Below are 19,711 nucleotides of genomic sequence, written 5' to 3'. Positions count from 1 at the left end.
TGTTTTGATGACCATTTACAGTTGGCGATGAAAGGCTTGGGTGTTAACTTCGTGTTAAAGTCAGAACAAGAAGCTGCACTGAAAGAGATCTATCTGGGACAAAGAGACACATTCTGTGTGTTGTTGCTCCAAAGAGAGCGGCACGCTGAGCAGTTTCGCGAAAGTAGTCTGGCGAGCTCAATCTGTGGGCAAGCAGCTATCCCACAATGCCAAAATAGCAGAGATGTCGCTTCAATGAGAGCGGCACTCTGAGCAGTGTGGAGCGGAAGACGTGTTACCCTCCCCCGCTCTCCTGGGCTAGAGGGAGCTGTCAACGCAGTTCAATGAGGAAATGTGAAATAAACATTGTGGTAATTATTAATCATAATTCAGGTTATAGTAGGCCTACTGACATAATTTATAAACTCGTATAAAGCTTGAAGCATGCACTTTTAAAACACGTTGAAACATTGAGACTGTATGGTGAATTTAATGGGACAATTGCTTCATTCGGTCATGTGACTTTTACATGAGCAAATTAAGTCAGGCGACTCCAGAGGGTTAAAATAGTTTATAATTTTACACTTTTACAAAGAGAAGGTTTAATCTACCGAGGTGGAGATGGAGCCTGTGACCAAAGCACTGACAGCAGCCTTTTGCAGCCGTTGAGAGTCACCGAGGAAGATGTGATGATGTCATCAACAAGCATTACCGCGATCGGTGGTTGGTGGAGTCGAAATCTCTACCGTCGGCCAAATTCATACCGTAAAACAGTTGTATATATCGTGCACCCCTAATGGTGCCTGGTTTCCTCCAAACATGATACCTGACATTCACACCAAAGAGTTCAATCTTTGTTCCATCAGACCAGAGAATTTTGCTTCTCATAGTATGACAGTGCTTCAGGTGCCTTTTGGCAAACTGCAGGTGGGCTTTTATTAAGGAGTGGCTTCCATCTGACCACTCTACTATACAGGCCTGATTGGAGGATTACTGCAGAGGTGGTTATCAAACTTCTTCCATTTATGGATGACAGAGGCCACTGTGCTCATTGGGACCTTTAAAGCAGCAGAAATGTTTCTGTATCCTTCCCCAGAGTTGTGTCTCAAGACAATCCTGTCTCAGAGGTCTACAGACAATTCCTTTGATTTCATGTTTGGTTTGTGCTCTGACATGCACTGTCAATTGTGGGACCTTATATGTAGACAGGTGTGTGCCTTTCCAAATCATTTTCCAATCAGCTGAATTTACCCCAGGTGGACTCCAGTTAAGCTGTAGAAACATCTCAAGGATGATCAGTGGAAACAGGATGCACCTGAGCTCAATTATGAGCTTCCAAACACTGCTAACAACACGCGCGGCCGGTGTTCTGTCAAATTGTGCATTTCGTTGCATAAATTGACAGTTCCGCGTCCTGAAAATACTGCGCATGAGTGCGCAGTTGTGTCCTCCGCGCGTGGACGACAGAAGTAATACATCCAAATGTGAAAAGGTCAAATATTTTGCCACCGTTACCCCGATATTATACGGTCTGAAATCTCACACGATTAAACAATCAGATTTGCGGAAAAAAATGTAATTGGATTAGAATATGGAATATTCTAATAATATAGAATATTGTTTGTACAATTTTGAGGAAAAAAATTAATTTCATCCATTTTGGAATAAGGCTATAACATAAAATGTGGAAAAAGTGAAGCGATGTGAATGCTTTCTGGATGTACTGTATTTTATTTGTAGAACTTCCAATCTGTTGACCATTTTGTTGGCAGAATAAATGTATTTCCCTGACTGAAATAAAAATAAATTCTCTCCCTTCCAGGGATGTGAATCTGAAATTACATCAATGGTGACAGAGGCTAAGAAGAAGAGTAGTCAGTGCCTAAATTCAACAGTGGCTACACTTGGCCACCTGGCTGCATTGACTAACACACCGCTGCAACATTCTTTGGAGCTGGGTGCCACAGGCAAGGTAACATACCCACTAATACCACAACGTCCATGCGGCCCAGTGGTTCAATATAATCGTGCCCCCACTACACAGTACGAGAGAACAGAGTATCAGCTGTGTGGATCTCCAGCAAGGAGTTTAGGCAGGACATGGTTGAATAAGGACATATATATGACTGGATGAAGTGCAGTGTCACAAAATAATCTGCATTTAAAAATGTGATGAACATGACAATGTTATGTTCCACACAGTCAATAGAATGTACTTGTTAAGTAATTCCAGTTTTCCATGACACATAGACCATACAAACCACTTAACCAAACAACAATGGTGACATGGTCTGTGTAGAACCCTCAAACTCTCAGGTTGGAGGACCTGTATGGGGCCATTATTGTAGCAAAAGTATTTGCAAATGCGCATTTTTGTGTGCGTGTGTGTGTGTGTGTGCGTGTGTGTGTGTGTGTGTGTGTGTGTGTGTGTAAATGGATCCACAAATGCGTATAGCAATCTGTGTGCGCAAAAGTATCTGCAAATGTGTATTTTGATCTGTGTGGTTTTTTTTTTTTTTTTTTTTTTTTTGTCAGTCTCATCAATTCCACTGTTAGAGTAATAGAGACCGAATGATGTTTTTACTGTAGGAAATAATTAATTAATTGTTGTTGTTGCTTGTAAAAACATGTCTTTAAAAGTAGACCTTTAACAAGCAGGCGCTCGGATCTTTGGACACTTTTCTGTGGCTCCGTGTCTGTGCATTGCCTGTTCAAAATGAGCCTTAAAGAGTAGGTGACACCAAAAAATGTGCACAAATAATCACTGCAAATGATGAAATCTTGATATTTTAAAAAATCTTGAACAATAAAAGTCAATAAGTGCACAGGTGAAGGATAAACAACAGCTGTCTGCAGCCTGCGCTCTATGTCAGCCTTCAGCCGCGGCCATATTGTTGCTGCGTCATCACTGGAACGGCACCTGCTCATTCAAGCCCAAATCAGTTGTAAACACGGTGGAGGTCGAGCTGTTTTCGGACGTTTTTTTTTTTTTTTCTTTCTTCTAGTGTGGAGCTTCTTTTTTTTTTTTGTCCAGTCTGAAGGTGATTTTGAAGAAACTGTGGAGGACACAGTCTTGTGGTTTTGAGCCTTACTTAAATCTGGGAGGAAAACCTTCAGTATGACAACAGTGCCAATATTGTCAGAGTTCAGAACACTGAATGGTGATTATATATAAAAAAAAATAATGAAGGCAATTTCAGTATGCAGGTGGAGATGATGAGCTTTTTTTTTTGGCTGCTCTTTGGTCGTAATCAACTGATTTTAAAGAAAAAAAAAATAGTTTCACTATCTGTGACATTAGAAAAAACTGATGAGGAAGTGTGGGTTTTTTTTTTATTTTTTATTTGATTTTATTTTTAAGAGACGGGTACATACATTTCAAATCTGAAAAATGTCACAAGGGACTGAAAATATCAGCTTTTTTAAAAATAAATATTGGTTCCTTCTTGAATACAGTTATGTACTGTACGTTAGTAGCGTAACACATTATTAAATATTAAAACCATTCACCCAAGGAGCAAATAATATAGTCTTACCTGTCTGTTTCAGTGAGATCATCTGAAAATAACTTAATTTGTTGTCCTGGCTGATGAAAAGTCCATGATGGGTAGAGTCTCTGCTGTACCCATCCGTGTGTGGCACGGTCAACTGCAGGTGTAATCCGTTAATTGTGTCTGTGGCCGATGGATCGAGTCTCTGCTGCGAATTGATCCTGTTGTATTACAGCGGGCCGCTTTGGCCTGCAAGTTAAAAGACTCACAGTCCCTCATGATGATTTATGCGTGAAAGATTTTTTGAACATTTCAAAATTCTCTTTGCGCAATTGCACGTGCCGGCGCCCCTCTCACATTCAGTTTACACCCGTTAATGAGTTTACTCTCCTGCACGACACAGGTTGTGCCATGATCCACATGATGATTCACAAAACAATAAAATAATGTGTAAATACTCAGTTTTGCCTCCGTGTCGAGTGGAGAAGCTGCAGACACCGTGTGTGTGTGCACTCATCAGTATAAGTCATCCACTTGCCGATCAAAAGGTTTCTGCTGGCGAGAGTTAACCTTTCTGACACCGAAAACACTCTGCAGCGCTGACCTGGACCACTTGGTGGAAACAGGGCTGTCAGTAGCCTGTAAAAATCCATAAATTAATGGGACTATTAAGATAATGGATCCGGTGCTGCTGACACTTCCTCCTTCTTCTCCAGTGTCTTCGCCAGGAAGTTCTTGGTTTTAGTGGTGCACAGTCTTAAATACTCAAAAAAACATTACATATTGTGTCACCTACACTTTAAACAGATAATGACAAGGAAAAACTTGTTTATTTTTTGTTGAAATTGCTATCTGATTTGCTGGGAGGAAGGTAATATCAGCAGAAACGGACTTGATGTGTATTTGAAGCAATGTGTGTTTTTAAACATTGAGCGTGGAGCTGTGAGTCTGTTGCAGTTCCATGCTTATGAAACTGAGCGAGACGTGCACCGTTTAAAGTGGGGACATTGAGTTCATAGTGAAATAGACAATGTCCGCGTATTAATTGCACGCCAAAAAGCAAATACACTTTATGGTTACTCTACAGGAAGTGTAGTGGTAAAAACTGTTTTACAGTGATCAGAAATGCTATGAATATTTCAACAAATAAAATGTTTGGGGTTGTTTTTTGTTTGTTTCTTTGTTTGTTTTTTATTAACATGATTGATTTTTCAGCCACCAATATTGGTACCTCTGCTGAAGGGGTTCAATAAAGGAGTCCTGTGTCTTTTGGAGGAGGGTCTAGCAGTCACCAGGGAAATGTTGAGAGATGCTCAGCTGGCCTATCCCAGAAACCCAGTAAGCTGAAAATTTACAAACCATGTTTATTTTTGTCCGTGTGTTGTCACAGCATTTAACATAATTTACAAAACAGGAAAGCCAATAATGTAAATATACTTATGGAATGGTGTAAGTAATGAGGGTTATTTTGTGATATCTGGTGCTTCTTCCTGCAGGTTCTACAGAGCATAAAATCCAAGATGCTTGATTTAGCACTTGCTCTGCAGCGCTACATGCAGTGCCACATTCCAGTGAGTTTCAGCCATGCCGCTAACCACAGTCTAGAGGTCATGGTAACATCATAACATGGCTTCTGCTTTCTGCACAGCTCATCAAAGTCTGTTTATAGGAGTACACCCTTTATTAAATATCTTAGCCAACTATACCTCATTGATAGTGAGGTAATGCCTTGTAAAAACAAATGTTTTTCTCATCTTGCAAAAAATGTGCTTTTAGATAGAAGTCTCAAACAAGCTGATTCAAGGCTAAGATTTGGTTATGCTGGAGAATTTCTACATGAACAGTCTTTGACATGTGAGACTTGGGAGATTTCTAATATGAAATCTAGAGACCATATTTTCTGCTAAATGACGAATGGATGACCCCCCCAAACACACACTCATGCTTTGATTTAATTTAATTTCTAGCTATGTTACACAACTACACATAATTTGCTGTTTTTAACTCAACATTCTTGTTGCGGTCTTAAAATTGTCATTACCCATAGTTCCCAACCTGGGACTGGGGTGGGGGGTGCCCGTAGTTTTTTGAAGTCATAATGACATATTGACTTGACAGTCAAAACTGATTTTAAAAAGGTAGTTTTCTTTTGATATCCCAGAGACAAGACAGAAAGAAAAATTGTGATGAATCAACTTGTTGTTTGTTGGTTGGGGGGAGGCTCCAAAGAAAGTTGGGGGCTGCAAAGAAAAAGGGTTGGGATCCATTATAACCAACTTTAAGTGTTAAGGTACCTTGCTTATTAGCTGTGTTAAGTGATACAGCTGTTTAAATCTGGTGACAAACATGTCTTTTCAAATTATAGGCCAATCTCACTCTTACCACAATTTTCAAAAAATTTGGAAAAGGTATTTGTAAAAAGGTTAAATGATTTAATAACTAAACATCATATACTTAGTGAACCTCAATATGGATTCAGGAAAAATTGCACTACTTTTGCATTGCTTATTTTCAAATGCAATTGAAAATAAGCAATATACTGTAGGGTTTTTTTATTTACAGAAAGCATTTGATGCTATACATCATACTGTGCTGTTGGATAAACTACAGAGGTATGGTATCAGGGGATTGGCACATGATTGAATAACTAGATATTTATACAGTAGGTATCAGTGTGTCCATATCGGTAGGAAAAACTCAGAATTTCTGAAAATTACTTGTGGGGTGCCCCAGGGTTCAGTTCTGGGGCCGTTGTTGTTTCTTTTATATATTAATGATATATGTTTAGTTTCCAGATCCGTCAGTTGTATTTTGTTTGCTGATGATATGACGATGTTTTGTAGTGGGGATCATTTGGGACAGACCTTGGACATGATGGAGAAGGAGTTATAGAAGTTTAAGCAATGGTTTGATTCAAGGATTTAAATGATTCAAAAGAATTTTATTGTCATATGCACAAAGGAACATGTTCCCTACACAATGAAATGTGTTTACTGCATTTAACCCATCCTAATTGCCAGTTAGGAGCAGAAGTCGCCTTTAGGCGCCCGGGGACCAGCTCCAGATGTATATCCTGCCTTAGGTCAACAGCAGGGCTGAGCAAACCATGACCGGCCTCATGACGACAGACGACACACACATAACACACAACACACATAAGCCGGCCCGGTACATGAACACATATAAAAAGCACACACAAGGTAAAACTTGGGAAAGATAAACCTTCATTGCTGCTGCATTGAATCATGCAGCAGCAATGCAGGAAAAAACCCATCAGCACAATGAACACACACAACAACAGGGCGAGAGACCACGACTGAGATTTGTAAGAGTCCAGTTATCAGACAGAACACCCGGAGGCCACCTTTAGGCGCCATCAACGGCCTTGTTCGTCCATTCTGGAGGGAGGAGAGGCCCAGCCCCGAACAGTCCACTGTCCACAGTCAACATCAGAGCTGGAGAAGCTGAGGGCGGGGGAAGACCAGGGGAGTGAGGCATGAGCATTGTTCTTCTCCAGGAGGTTTTTATCACAGCGACCTTGAAGTGCAGCTGTGTTTTGGGAAGCCGAATGAAAATCCAGATTAGCAGACGCCTGAAAGATTCCACAGTCTGAGACAGAGTGGCTTCCAATACATCTGAATTAGGAGAGGAGATGTGGTCATTACTGACGATCAGTGCGGTTTTCCAGTGCAGCCATTCTTCCCGAGATGGTATCCAACGCGCGGTTAACACCCGCCGACTGAGCTGACACTGTCCTTCCAATCGAATCAATCATGTGGGGCAGCCTGGACGGGCCAATTATTGCCGCTTCCACTTTCTTAATTTTCCGGTAAACCAGCGCTATGCCTGCTCCACACAGCAGGAACCCGGTCACCACCATGCCAAATATATACACATCTTCGACGTCCTCCACAGGCAGCGTGTAAAGGCACATGACCTGCCATTTCCTCCAACTGTCCATCACGTAACCCATCACATGTGTCCCGACAGGACAGGTCGGGTCCTCCGCTCCCTAGTGTCTTGTAGAAAAACAGTGTCAATTGCGTTCAGAGACCACTTTAACAGATCCATTTTTGCTGTTTCCAGAAGAGCAAAGCTGGCAGCCTCACAGACAACACGCCACAGAAGCAGGAAAGATAAGGAGGGAGGGAGAAGAGAAAAATGCGACCGTCTCGGCCGAGAGCAAGGAGGCAAAAAAAAAAAAAATCAAACTGTTCAAACTAATTATCGCTTCTCTTTGGTAAAACTAGGTGTGTCATATTTGGAAACAGGTCCAGGAATTTCTGCAGAAATTTATCATTAAATGATATTGAAATTGTAACTGATACTAAATTTCTTGGTGTTGTTAATGATGATAAGCTGAGCTGGAAAACATATTAATTTTGTTAAATCAATTGTCAAAAGCCATTGCAATCTTGCAGAAAGCACAAGATTTCATTTCCCAACACTCCTTAACTATTTTTTATCATTCACTGTCTATTCCATATAGAGTAGTGTTCAGAATAATAGTAGTGCTATGTGACTAAAAAGATTAATCCAGGTTTTGAGTATATTTCTTATTGTTACATGGGAAACAAGGTATCAGTAGATTCAGTATATTCTCACAAATCCAACAAGACCAAGCATTCATGATATGCACATTCTTAAGGCTATGAAATTGGGATATTATTAAAAAAAAAAAAATAGAAAAGGGGGTGTTCACAATAATAGTATCATCTGCTGTTGACGCTACAAAATCAAAACTGTTATGTTCAAACTGCTTTTTTAGCAATCCTGTGAATCACTAAACTAGTATTTAGTTGTATAATCACAGTTTTTCATGATTTCTTCACATCTGCGCGGCATTAATTTTGTCGGTTTGGAACCAAGATTTTTCTCATTTACTAGTGTGCGTGGGGTCATTGTCTTGTTGAAACACCCATTTCAAGGGCATGTCCTCTTCAGCATAAAGCAACATGACCTCTTCAAGTATTTTGACATATCCAAACTGATCCATGATACCTGGTATGCAATATATACGCCTGACACCATAGTAGGAGAAACATGCCCATATCATGATGCTTGCACCACCATGCTTCACTGTCTTCACTGTGAACTGTAGCTTGAATTCAGAGTTTGGGGGTCGTCTCACAAACTGTCTGCGGCCCTTGGACCCAAAAAGAACAGTTTTACTCTCATCAGTCCACAAAATATTCCTCCATTTCTCTTTAGGCCAGTTGATGTGTTCTTTGGCAAATTGTAACCTCTTCTGCACGTCTTTTATTTAACAGAGGGACTTTGCGGGGGATTCTTGCAAATAAATTAGCTTCACACAGGCGTCTTCTAACTGTCACAGCACTTACAGGTAACTCCAGACTGTCTTTGATCATCCTGGAGCTGATCAGTGGGTGAGCCTTTGCCATTCTGGTTATTCTTCTATCCATTTTGATGGTTGTTTTCCGTTTTCTTCCACGCGTCTCTGTTTTTTTTGTCCATTTTAAAGCATTGGAGATCATTGTAGATGAACAGCCTATAATTTTTGCACCTGTATATACGTTTTCCCCTCTCCAATCAACTTTTTAATCAAACTACACTGTTCTTCTGAACAATGTCTTTTCCTCAGGCTTTCAAAGAGGAAAGCATGTTCAACAGGTGCTGGCTTCATCCTTACATAGGGGACACCTGATTCACACCTGTTTGTTCCACAAAATTGACGAACTCACTGACTGAATGCCACACTACTATATTGTGAACTCCCCGTTTTCTACTTTTTTTTATTAGTACCCAATTTCATAGCCTTAAGAGTGTGCATATCATGAATCAATCAATCAATTTTTTTATATAGCGCCAAATCACAACAAACAGTTGCTCCAAGGCGCTTTATATTGTAAGGCAAGGCCATACAATAATTATGTAAAACCCCAACGGTCAAAACGACCCCCTGTGAGCAAGCACTTGGCTATGCTTGGGAATGCTTGGTCTTGTTGGATTTGTGAGAATCTACTGAATCTATTGGTACCTTGCTTCCCATGTAACAATAAGAAATATACTCAAAACCTGGATTAATATTTTTAGTCACATAGCACTATTATTCTGAACACTACTGTATGAGCTGTTGTATTGAGGTTTGGGGCAATACATATAAAACAAATACTAAGCCAATATTTTTGTTGCTAAAGAAGGCCATAAGAATTATTTTTAGCAGATCGTATTGTGAGCCAATGAATCTATTATTTGCATGTTTATATATTCTAAAATTATTATACGTGACACGTGCAGGTCATACCAGCAGACTTTGCCATTCTAGATCCATCTCGAGGTTCCTTCATATCCGCTCAGATTGTTTCAGATCCCGTTTTGCCACCATCAGAATATGTAAATTGCGGTCAGATGCTCCTCAGACTGCACGTGGACCACCGTCAGATAGGTGTCCCATCTCCATGGCGCCCAGAGGCCTTTGAACATGTGCATCACACTCGGGGCTGCTGGCCGATTTTGACCAACTATGTGGACTCTCGCAGATAGCTGTCAGAACGTTTTGGAACTGAAACCCAACACTTTTCGGATGTGCGCAATTTGCCATTCTGACGCCATTCCACGTGATTCTGGCTATGTGTGATGAGGGTATACAACCCCTGGCAATAATTATGGAATCACCGGCCTCGGAGGATGTTCATTCAGTTGTTTAATTTTGTAGAAAAAAAGCAGATCACAGACATGACACAAAACTAAAGTCATTTCAAATGGCAACTTTCTGGCTTTAAGAAATCAGGAAAAAAAATTGTGGCAGTCAGTAACGGTTACTTTTTTAGACCAAGCAGAGGGAAAAAAAATATGAAATCACTCAATTCTGAGGAAGAAATTATGGAATCATGAAAAACAAAAGTACACTCCAACACATCACTAGTATTTTGTTGCACCACCTCTGGCTTTTATAACAGCTTGCAGTCTCTGAGGCATGAACTTAATGAGTGACAAACAGTACTCTTCATCAATCTGACTCCAACTTTCTCTGATTGCTGTTGCCAGATCAGCTTTGCAGGTTGGAGCCTTGTCATGGACCATTTTCTTCAACTTCCACCAAAGATTTTCAACTGGATTAAGATCCGGACTGTTTGCAGGCCATGACATTGACCCTATGTGTCTTTTTGCAAGGAATGTTTTCACAGTTTTTGCTCTATGGCAAGATGCATTATCATCTTGAAAAATGATTTCATCATCCCTAAACATCCTTTCAATTGATGGGATAAGAAAAGTGTCCAAAATATCAACGTAAACTTGTGCATTTATTGATGATGTAATGACAGCCATCTCCCCAGTGCCTTTACCTGACATGCATCCCCATATCATCAATGACTGTGGAAATTTACATGTTCTCTTCAGGCAGTCATCTTTATAAATCTCATTGGAACGGCACCAAACAAAAGTTCCAGCATCATCACCTTGCCCAATGCAGATTTGAGATTCATAACTGAATATGACTTTCATCCAGTCATCCACAGTCCACGATTGCTTTTCCTTAGCCCATTGTAACCTTGTTTTTTTCTGTTTAGGTGTTAATGATGGCTTTCGTTTAGCTTTTCTGTACGTAAATCCCATTTCCTTTAGGCGGTTTCTTACAGTTTGGTCACAGACGTTGACTCCAGTTTCCTCCTATTTGTTCCGCATTTGTTTTGATGTGCATTTTCGATTTTTGAGACATATTGCTTTAAGTTTTCTGTCTTGACACTTTGATGTCTTCCTTGGTCTACCAGTATGTTGGCCTTTAACAACCTTCCCATGTTGTTTGTATTTGGTCCAGAGTTTAGACACAGCTGACAGTGAACAACCAACATCTTTTGCAACATTGCGTGATGATTTACCCTCTTTTAAGAGTTTGATAATCCTCTCCTTTGTTTCAGTTGACATCTCTCGTGTTGGAGCCATGATTCATGTCAGTCCACTTGGTGCAACAGCTCTCCAAGGTGTGATCACTCCTTTTTAGATGCAGACTAACGAGCAGATCTGATTTGATGCAGGTGTTAGTTTTGGGTATGAAAATTTACAGGGTGATTCCATAATTTATTCCTCAGAATTGAGTGAGTCCATATTTTTTTCCCTCTGCTTGGTCTAAAAAAGTAACCGTTACTGACTGCCACAGTTTTTTTTTTTCTTGATTTCTTACAGTGTTTCTTAAAGCCAGAAAGTTGCCATTTGAAATGACTTTAGTTTTGTGTCATGTCTGTGATCTGCTTTTTTTCTACAAAATTAAACAACTGAATGAACATCATCCGAGGCCGGTGATTCCATAATTTTTGTCAGGGGTTGTAAAAGGAGTTAACATTTGGAATAACTGCCCTGACAATATTAAAGTATTTGGTACCTTGGTTAGCTTTAAAAGGCATTACAAGTGAAATAAAATTGCTTGCTATAGTTTGAAGACTAAAGGTCCCCTGACACTTGCATGATTTTGATGCACACACTTGCACGTCCTATTGTGCAGCAGAGTAAACTTGTCATTAACGGGTGTAGACTGAACGTGAGAGGGACGTCGGCGCGTGCAATTGCGCAAAGAGAATTTTGAAATGTTAAATGTTTCACGCGTAAATGTCATGCAACATTGTGCGATTTACTCGCCAACACTATGTGCAGCTTGTCGAGTAAAGAAGTGAACACTGAGTGGTTGCATCAGAGCACCGCATCAGAGCGTAACTCATCTGAACGATTATAATGAGATGTTAAATCTATCATAAACATACTTTTACAGCTGCACACAAGAATGAAAGAACTTGCAACTGGTTTACCAAGCCATTACAAAATAAAGATGACAAATAATTACCTTTTTAGACGGCTCCAAATACTTTCTCCATGTCATTCAGCAGGCGCGCATGAGTACATCTGCAGCTGGAGTGCTCCTCTGTGATTCAGGAAGTGATTACAGCCATTTTCAACAGCCAATTCAGAGAAATTGATTAATCCGCTACAAAATAATTATTTTACAGGCACAGAGTCCAGCGCACAGCGTGTGGCAGCCAATGGAACAAAGCACGGTGTCCAGCTGGGAATACAGCGGGTGGGATCGTCACGACAGTGTGCGTGCAAGTGCGGGGATCAAAGTCATACAAGTGTCAGGGGGCCTTTAGGTTCACGGATTTTTGTTATTGTTTTCAGGTTTGTGTGTTGTGTGCCATTGTTTGGTTGTGTTTTGGAAATATTTGTTCATTGACTATTATGTAACGGCTGAGTGGATCCTTGTCATTTGATTGGTGCTTTGTATGTCACATGACATGGATTAATTCATCCCATTTGTGTTGCATTGCATTGAGAGTGCAAATCCATACGTTTGGTACCATTGCACTCTGCACACGTGCGCACGTCCTCGTGCAATTGCGCACACATGCACGCGTGCGCACACCACACACAACGCACACACAAAACAAATCCACTGTGCTGTCTGGAGGCTGTTGGCAGGAAGTTGGAATGAAAAGCTGGACTAATTTCTGATGTGATTTTTTTTTTTTCTCTCTCCTTCTTTCTTCTCACTTTCTGCACTGAGGATGTACACAGTCTTTTTTTTGTAGTACACGCGCACACAAATGCCGACCAGGTTGCGTGTGTGTATGTGTGTGAGGAGGACAATGACTCTACCGACACATGATTTGATTGAGCTAACTGACGCTGCTAATTCTTGTCTCACACACACACACACACACACACACACACACACACACACACACACACACACACACACACACACACACACACAAAACAAATCCACTGTGCTGTCTGGAGATTGTTAGCAGGAAGAAAGAATGAAAAACTGGACTAATTTCTGATGTGATTTTTTGTATTTATTTTTTTCGCTGCACTGAGGATGTACACAGTCTTTTTTTTTTTTTTTGTTTTGGTAGTACATGCGTGCACAAGCGCCGACCCAGTTGCGTGTGCACACAAGGGACAACGACACGATGATTTGATTGAGCTAACTGATGCTGCTAATTCTTGTAACACACACACGCACCCCTATCTATCTATCTATCTATCTATCTATCTATCTATCTATCTATCTATCTATCTATCTATCTATCTCTATCTATCTCTATCTATCTCTATCTATCTCTATCTATCTCTATCTATATCTATCTATATCTATCTATATCTATCTATAATGTGTGTGTGTGTATATACAGTTGTGTGTAAAGGTTTGGGCACTCCTGATGATTTCCATGATTTTCCTTTATAAATCATTGATTGTTTGGATCAGCAATTTCTGTTAAATATATCATATAGCATATAAACACAGTGATATTTGAGAAGTGAAATGAAGTTTCTAGTATTTATTGAAAGTGTGCAATAATTCTTTAAACAAAATTAGGCAGTTGCATAAATCAATATTTAGTAGATCCTCCTTTTGCAGAAATAACAGCCTCTAAATGCTTCGTATAGCTTCCAATGAGAGTCTGGATTCTGGTGGAAGGTATTTTGGAACCATTCTTCTTTACAAATCATCTCAGGTTTATTGGCTTCCAAGCATGGACGGCCTGCTTAAAATCACGCCACAAATTTTCAATAGTATTCAGGTCTGGGGACTGAGATGGCCATTCCAGAATGTTGTACTTGTTCCTCTGCATGAATGCCTTAGGAGATTTTGAGCAGTTTTTAGGGTCATTGTCTTGTTGAAAGATCCAGCCCCAGTGCAACCCCGGTGCATAAGAAGGAATGAAAATGCAACTGTTTTACCAAGCCATTAAAATATAAATATTACAAATAATTACCTTTTAGACTATTCCAAATGCCTTCTCCATGTCATGAAGCACACAAGGGTGGGGGGGGGGGGCTGCAGCTGTAGGAAATTCCTCTGTGATTCCGACCTTGATTAGAGATGGTTTCATCAGTCAAACTCTGAGCGCAAATGATTAATCTGGTACCAAATAATTATTTTCTATAATGCAGTGTCCAGCAGTACAAATCGCAGCATCGAGCGGGTCGCATTGGTATGATGAATTGTGGAGCAGTGCGGGGGTTATATGCGCGCAATGTTAAGGTACCTTTACTTTGTTCTGCCTTTTCCTTAACACTTTGTCAGTGAAGGTTTGCAAGTTACCTGGTAGAAGATGTCAGTTGATAGAAACTGGACTTTTATTAGCAGGCATGCACATAACTGGTACTCGGTGTGCTTGTGCATGCTAAAAAATAAATAATGCATCGTAGAAAACACAAGGGAAGCACTTCATAGGAGAAAAGAAATGACTGATTGTAGAAAAATGTTTCCCTCTGTGTGCTGTCTGCTGTGCATTAATGATATTTTTTTCAGCACACATGAGCACGATAAGTACCAGTTATGTGCACCCGTTTTAGTCTTCAAACTGTTCTGCCACTCATCCAAGAGACTGCTTCAGTTTTAAAAAGCTTTGTTTGCTTGCCAAAAAATATCAAATCTTAAGAATTTGTTGAATCATGGTATCAACTGTTGTTTGTATCTTTTGCATTTTTCTTTCTGCTGAAATAGAGTAATTTGCTGATGAAACCTTCTGTAGATACAAGAATGCTAAAACTGATCATCTAGCTCCACATGAGTTTAAATCCTGATCAGATTGATGTCCACTGCTACAACACTTCCCCTAAAAGATGCCACTCTGATTTTATTGCTCCTTTAAAGCTCAAAGCTCTGTGGGCTTATCTCTCTGCAGTCGCCCCTTGGCAGTCGTTCATGTAATAAATGTGTTGGCTGAAGCAGAACAGCTAACAGGCGGTTTGTTTGCTATGATCTCCGTCACACAAAACAGCAGTGATTTTGATTTAAGAACGATCACTGACACATACTTTACGTACACGGGGGGTGGTTACTCAACCACCGTGCTTTGTCATCAAACACAAATTATAGTTAGAGGAACCAGACACACGAAAGTGCCTTTATATACCTGGAGTAAATCACAGAACTTTGAAGAAGTCTCCTCCCCTCTGACTCATGAGGTGCTTGCATGAGATAATGGTCAAATTGCAGTCATGTGAGGAACGTTAGCTAACCTTGCTATATTTAAGAATTTACTTTGTTCCAATAGAATGGAGGAAGGAAAATTAATCAAAATTCATGCCTCTTGTTGAACTGCTTGATTGCATACTGGAAAGTTAAAAAGAACACAACTGTATGTACACATCTACGTGTACATAGATATTTCAACAAATGTTTTGTGCAGGTCTTCACGTTTCTGCTGCATCTGACTGAGTCAAATTTTATTCTTGTGCTGCAGTGAATTATGGTGTTATGCTTTCTTTGTGGTCCATGGAAGGACTATTTTTATAGAAATATCTGATCTGGCTGATTTAAAAAAAAAAAACTTGTTGATCGAGGAAGTGCAAGAGTTGGTGTAGTAAGTACTTGTTGAGTGGCATCAGATTTGTGTGTTCATCTTTTTGAATAACAGAGAGACTCTGATTTATCATCATTGGAGGAGGAGGAGCAACAAGAGGAGTCATTGGCTTCCCATTTGCAGAGACTCAGGAATACAGTGACCAAGTTGTTCCAGTTGAACCAGGCCATCAGACAGTTGCACTCCTCATTGTCCACTGTGGTGCAAGGTGAAGAGTCTGACATGCACACTGCCAAAGTGTTTAGCTCGCACACTTTTTTCCCCTCGTGTACAAATACAGCAAAACTGAACATTGATAGTAAAACACATCTGTTGGTTTGTGGCTTTTTTTAAAATGATAGTTTACTTTCTTCCTGGCTTTGTAAGCAGGGAACACCAAGGTGGGAGGTTCAGTTTTCCAAAGGGGTTGTTTGAAATGAAAATGTAGTCTACTAAAAATACATCATTATGATGTATAGTAACCTGTACTTTGATGCAAAAAAGCCTTACAGCCTCCACTCACACACACACCAACCTTAGCAGTGCACACAATATTTTCAGTTTGAGTTAGAGTCTACAGTTTTTATCATACAATTAAAAGTGCTGCAGGCAAAGAATCACTATGTGGTTTGTGGAATCTCCTGAGGACCAGTAGTAGTCAGTGAAGACATTCCGTACAACCCCAGTTCCAATGAAGTTGGGACGTTGTGTAAAATGTGAATAAAAACAGAATACAATGATTTGCAAATTGTCTTCAACCTATATTCAACAGAATATACCACAAAGACAAGATATTTAATGTTCAAACTGATGAACTTTATTGACAGATGTGTAAGCTGTCCATGCCATGGGCACTAACACACCCCCATACCATCACAGATGCTGGCTTTTAAACTTTGCGCTGGTAACAATCTGGATGGTCTTTTTCCTCTTTTGTCCAGAGGACACAACGTCCATGATTTCCAAAAACAATTTGAAACGTGGACTCATCAGACCACAGCACACTTTTCAACTTCAACTTTTCCATTTCAAATGAGCTCGGGCCCAGAGAAGGCGGCAGCATTTCTGGATGTTGTTGATGTATGACTTTCACTTTGCATGGTAGAGTTTTAACTTGCATTTGTAGATGTACCGATAAACTGTTAACTGACAGTGTTTTTCTGAAGTGTTCCTGAGCCCACGTGGTAAGATCCTTTACACAATTTTAATGTAGTGCTGCCTGAGGGATCGAAGGTCACGGGCATGCGATGTTGGTTTTTGGCCTTGCTGCTTACGTGTAGAAAGTTCTCCAGATTCTCTGAATTTTCTGATTAGATGATGGAATCCCTAAATTCCTTGCAATTCAACGTTGAGAAACATTGTTCTTAAAATGTTGGACTATTTTTTCACGCAGTTGTTCACAAAGTGGTGATCCTCACCCCATCTTTGCTTTTGAATGGCTGAGCCTTTTGGGGATGCTCCTTTTGTCCCCAGTCATGAGTGTCCTAAGTTCCCAAATGCTTATTGATTGTTGTTAGAAGGAAAAGTGATGTAACACAGTGGTAAACATACCACTGTCCCAACTTTTTTGAAATGTGTTGCAGGCATCCATTTCAAAATGAGCAAATATTTGCACAAAAACAATAAAGTTCATCAGTTTGAACATTAAATATCTTGTCTTTGTGGTGTATTCAATTCAATATAGGTTGAAGAGGATTTGCAAATCATTGTATTCTGTTTTTATGTACATTTTACACAATGTCCCAACTTCATTTGAATTGGGGTTGTAGTACGGACAGTAAATTTTTGCACAAAGCAGTGGATGCGCTAAGTGCTTAATCCAAGTTTAAGAGCAGTCATTATGTTTGGCATGTCTTCCAGCATTTTGTGGGTGTTTTTTATGTTGTCCATGTCTCTTTTGCCTGCTGCTTCTCCTTGGCTACTTAGTGTGCAGATGCCTTTGCTCACCACAAAATCAAGCATGTCACTATTAAGTTCACCATCTGAATAGCAAAACGCCAGATGCTGGCACACTTCTAAAGGGAACGTGGAATGACACTCTGATTGGTTCATGTCCAAAACAAGGTCATAACCACTTTGTGCACTGAGGCCTAGTTTTCATTCTGATTTTATACTGTGTAAATAGTCATGCAGAGTTGACACGCAGCAAATTTGTCTGTTATGTGCTTGAGACTGTTGTGGGACAGATAGGGTCCTCAGATTCATAGACAGTGAGCAAAAAATTGCTACAAAAATAATAAAAATAAAAATAGCCAGTTATCCAGACTACATTTTTGTCCCATTTTCAACAAAAAATAATCAATATTCTTGCTTTAAAAAAACACATGCAGTGAAAAACAATTTAAGATCAGAATAAGTGTTTCTGATTTGTGGAAGACATTTTTTTAAGATGGCTGCTGTAGATTTTGAGAGTAATGTATGTGATGTTCTTACCATAGTGGCTAGCATCTCAACCAAAACTCTGCCTAATTACCTCCCTCACCCACTCCGACCAGGTAAAGGCAAAGATTGTGATCTCAGCGGCGTCAGAGAGCCGATTACCTCCTCTGTTCAGGCTGCTGATGATCTGGTTACTGATGTCTCCGAGGAAGGTGTGTTGACTTTGGCTGCATCCTCTAACCTTCAGCATCACAATGTCATGGCTGCACGAGACGAGCTCCACATTGCGCTGCAGTCCCTGTCTTCTGCCTGGAGCCAGGAGGGGCCAGGAGAGGGCAGAGGCTCTGCCGGTTCTGACAGGAGCACCGATAACGCAACCAAAGAGAGTGGTGCCCCCTACGGCACTTTGACAGACAGGGTTGGGAGTAAGATTGTGTGTAAGACTCTTCCTGCAGGTATGCTGTCTAGTCCACACTGGGTGTGATACATGTTTACGCATTTAACTTTAGAAAGTATTTACTGTATCTGGCTACACACACACATTTTGATGTGGTCTTCCTGGTGTCATAATGTGTGAGATGAGAGGGGTTTTTTTTTGTACACTTGTAGTTGTGTGGCATCACATTCTGTTAACATTTCATTAATGTCACAGCCACTTTCATATATATAAAAAAAAAAAACTAAAATTAAATATCTGCTGTGTTCATTGAAATCAATCAATCAATCAATCAATCAATTTTTTATATAGCGCCAAATCACAACAAACAGTTGCCCCAAGGCGCTTAAAATGGTAATCTGTACATTTTAAGGGTCAATTTTTAAATATTAAATTAAAATAATAAGAGGAAGCACTCCATTCAGTTTACTTTCTACTTCTAAATTGTTGCAAGATTTTTATTTATTTTGTTTGGTCACTTCTGAAGTCATATGTGGTGTTAAGAATGTGTTTGATTTTATGTCTTTTTTTCTGATCCTTTGAAAGAGTTGCTGAGATATCAGTCACAGATTGTAGAGTTTTACCACAAACATTATTGTGGTGTACACACAATCACAGACGAGGAAAATGTTCAGTTCCGCTCGATCAGACCTCCCTTGATGAACTATAACTTTTCAGCAGTGTTGAGTGAATGAATTAAACTTGTATTTTCAGACATTTTTAATCACATACTTAAACGTGTTCTTTAAAGCTTTTACTATATGTTAACATGACATTGTGGCATGTATATAATAAATTTATATACACATTTACTATGTGTATTGTTAATATTATCGTCTCTCTTTCTCCACTGAATTGTACTACAGATTATTACTGCTTTTTTTTTCTTCCCCTTTCATCTGAGGTGAAACGGTTGCTTTTCTGCAACAGAGGTTTCCGTTTCCTTCAAATTCAAGTCTTGTTTTCAGTGTGTTCTGCCTGTGTGCTATAAACATAGTGGAGGCAGTTGGAGAAAAGCTTCTTCAACTTGCTTTTGTAACCCCAAGGTCATGAAAAATGTCTTTGTATATATTAAAGTTTTCTATATCATTATTTTGTGTAACAGGTGCTGCACAAAT

At 39.8% G+C, this 19,711-nt stretch overlaps 1 protein-coding gene across 1 annotated transcript in view; it reads left to right on the top strand.

Annotated features, from left to right (window-relative positions):
- The window catches only part of kif14 (kinesin family member 14), an 83,769-nt gene extending 64,453 nt beyond the window's left edge, over positions 1 to 19,316 (top strand). Inside the window, exons 25-29 of the mRNA XM_034180008.1 lie at positions 1,802 to 1,951; positions 4,686 to 4,808; positions 4,967 to 5,041; positions 15,854 to 16,007; positions 18,274 to 19,316. Coding sequence (XP_034035899.1) covers positions 1,802 to 1,951; positions 4,686 to 4,808; positions 4,967 to 5,041; positions 15,854 to 16,007; positions 18,274 to 18,641 — 870 coding nt within the window. The 3' untranslated portion in view covers positions 18,642 to 19,316. The remainder of the gene's footprint in view (positions 1 to 1,801; positions 1,952 to 4,685; positions 4,809 to 4,966; positions 5,042 to 15,853; positions 16,008 to 18,273) is intronic.
- The last annotated feature ends 395 nt before the right edge of the window (positions 19,317 to 19,711 follow it).

Source organism: Thalassophryne amazonica, chromosome 10, assembly GCF_902500255.1.
Source record: "Thalassophryne amazonica chromosome 10, fThaAma1.1, whole genome shotgun sequence".
NCBI lineage: Eukaryota > Metazoa > Chordata > Actinopteri > Batrachoidiformes > Batrachoididae > Thalassophryne > Thalassophryne amazonica.
This window is presented reverse-complemented; position numbering and strand designations above follow the sequence as displayed.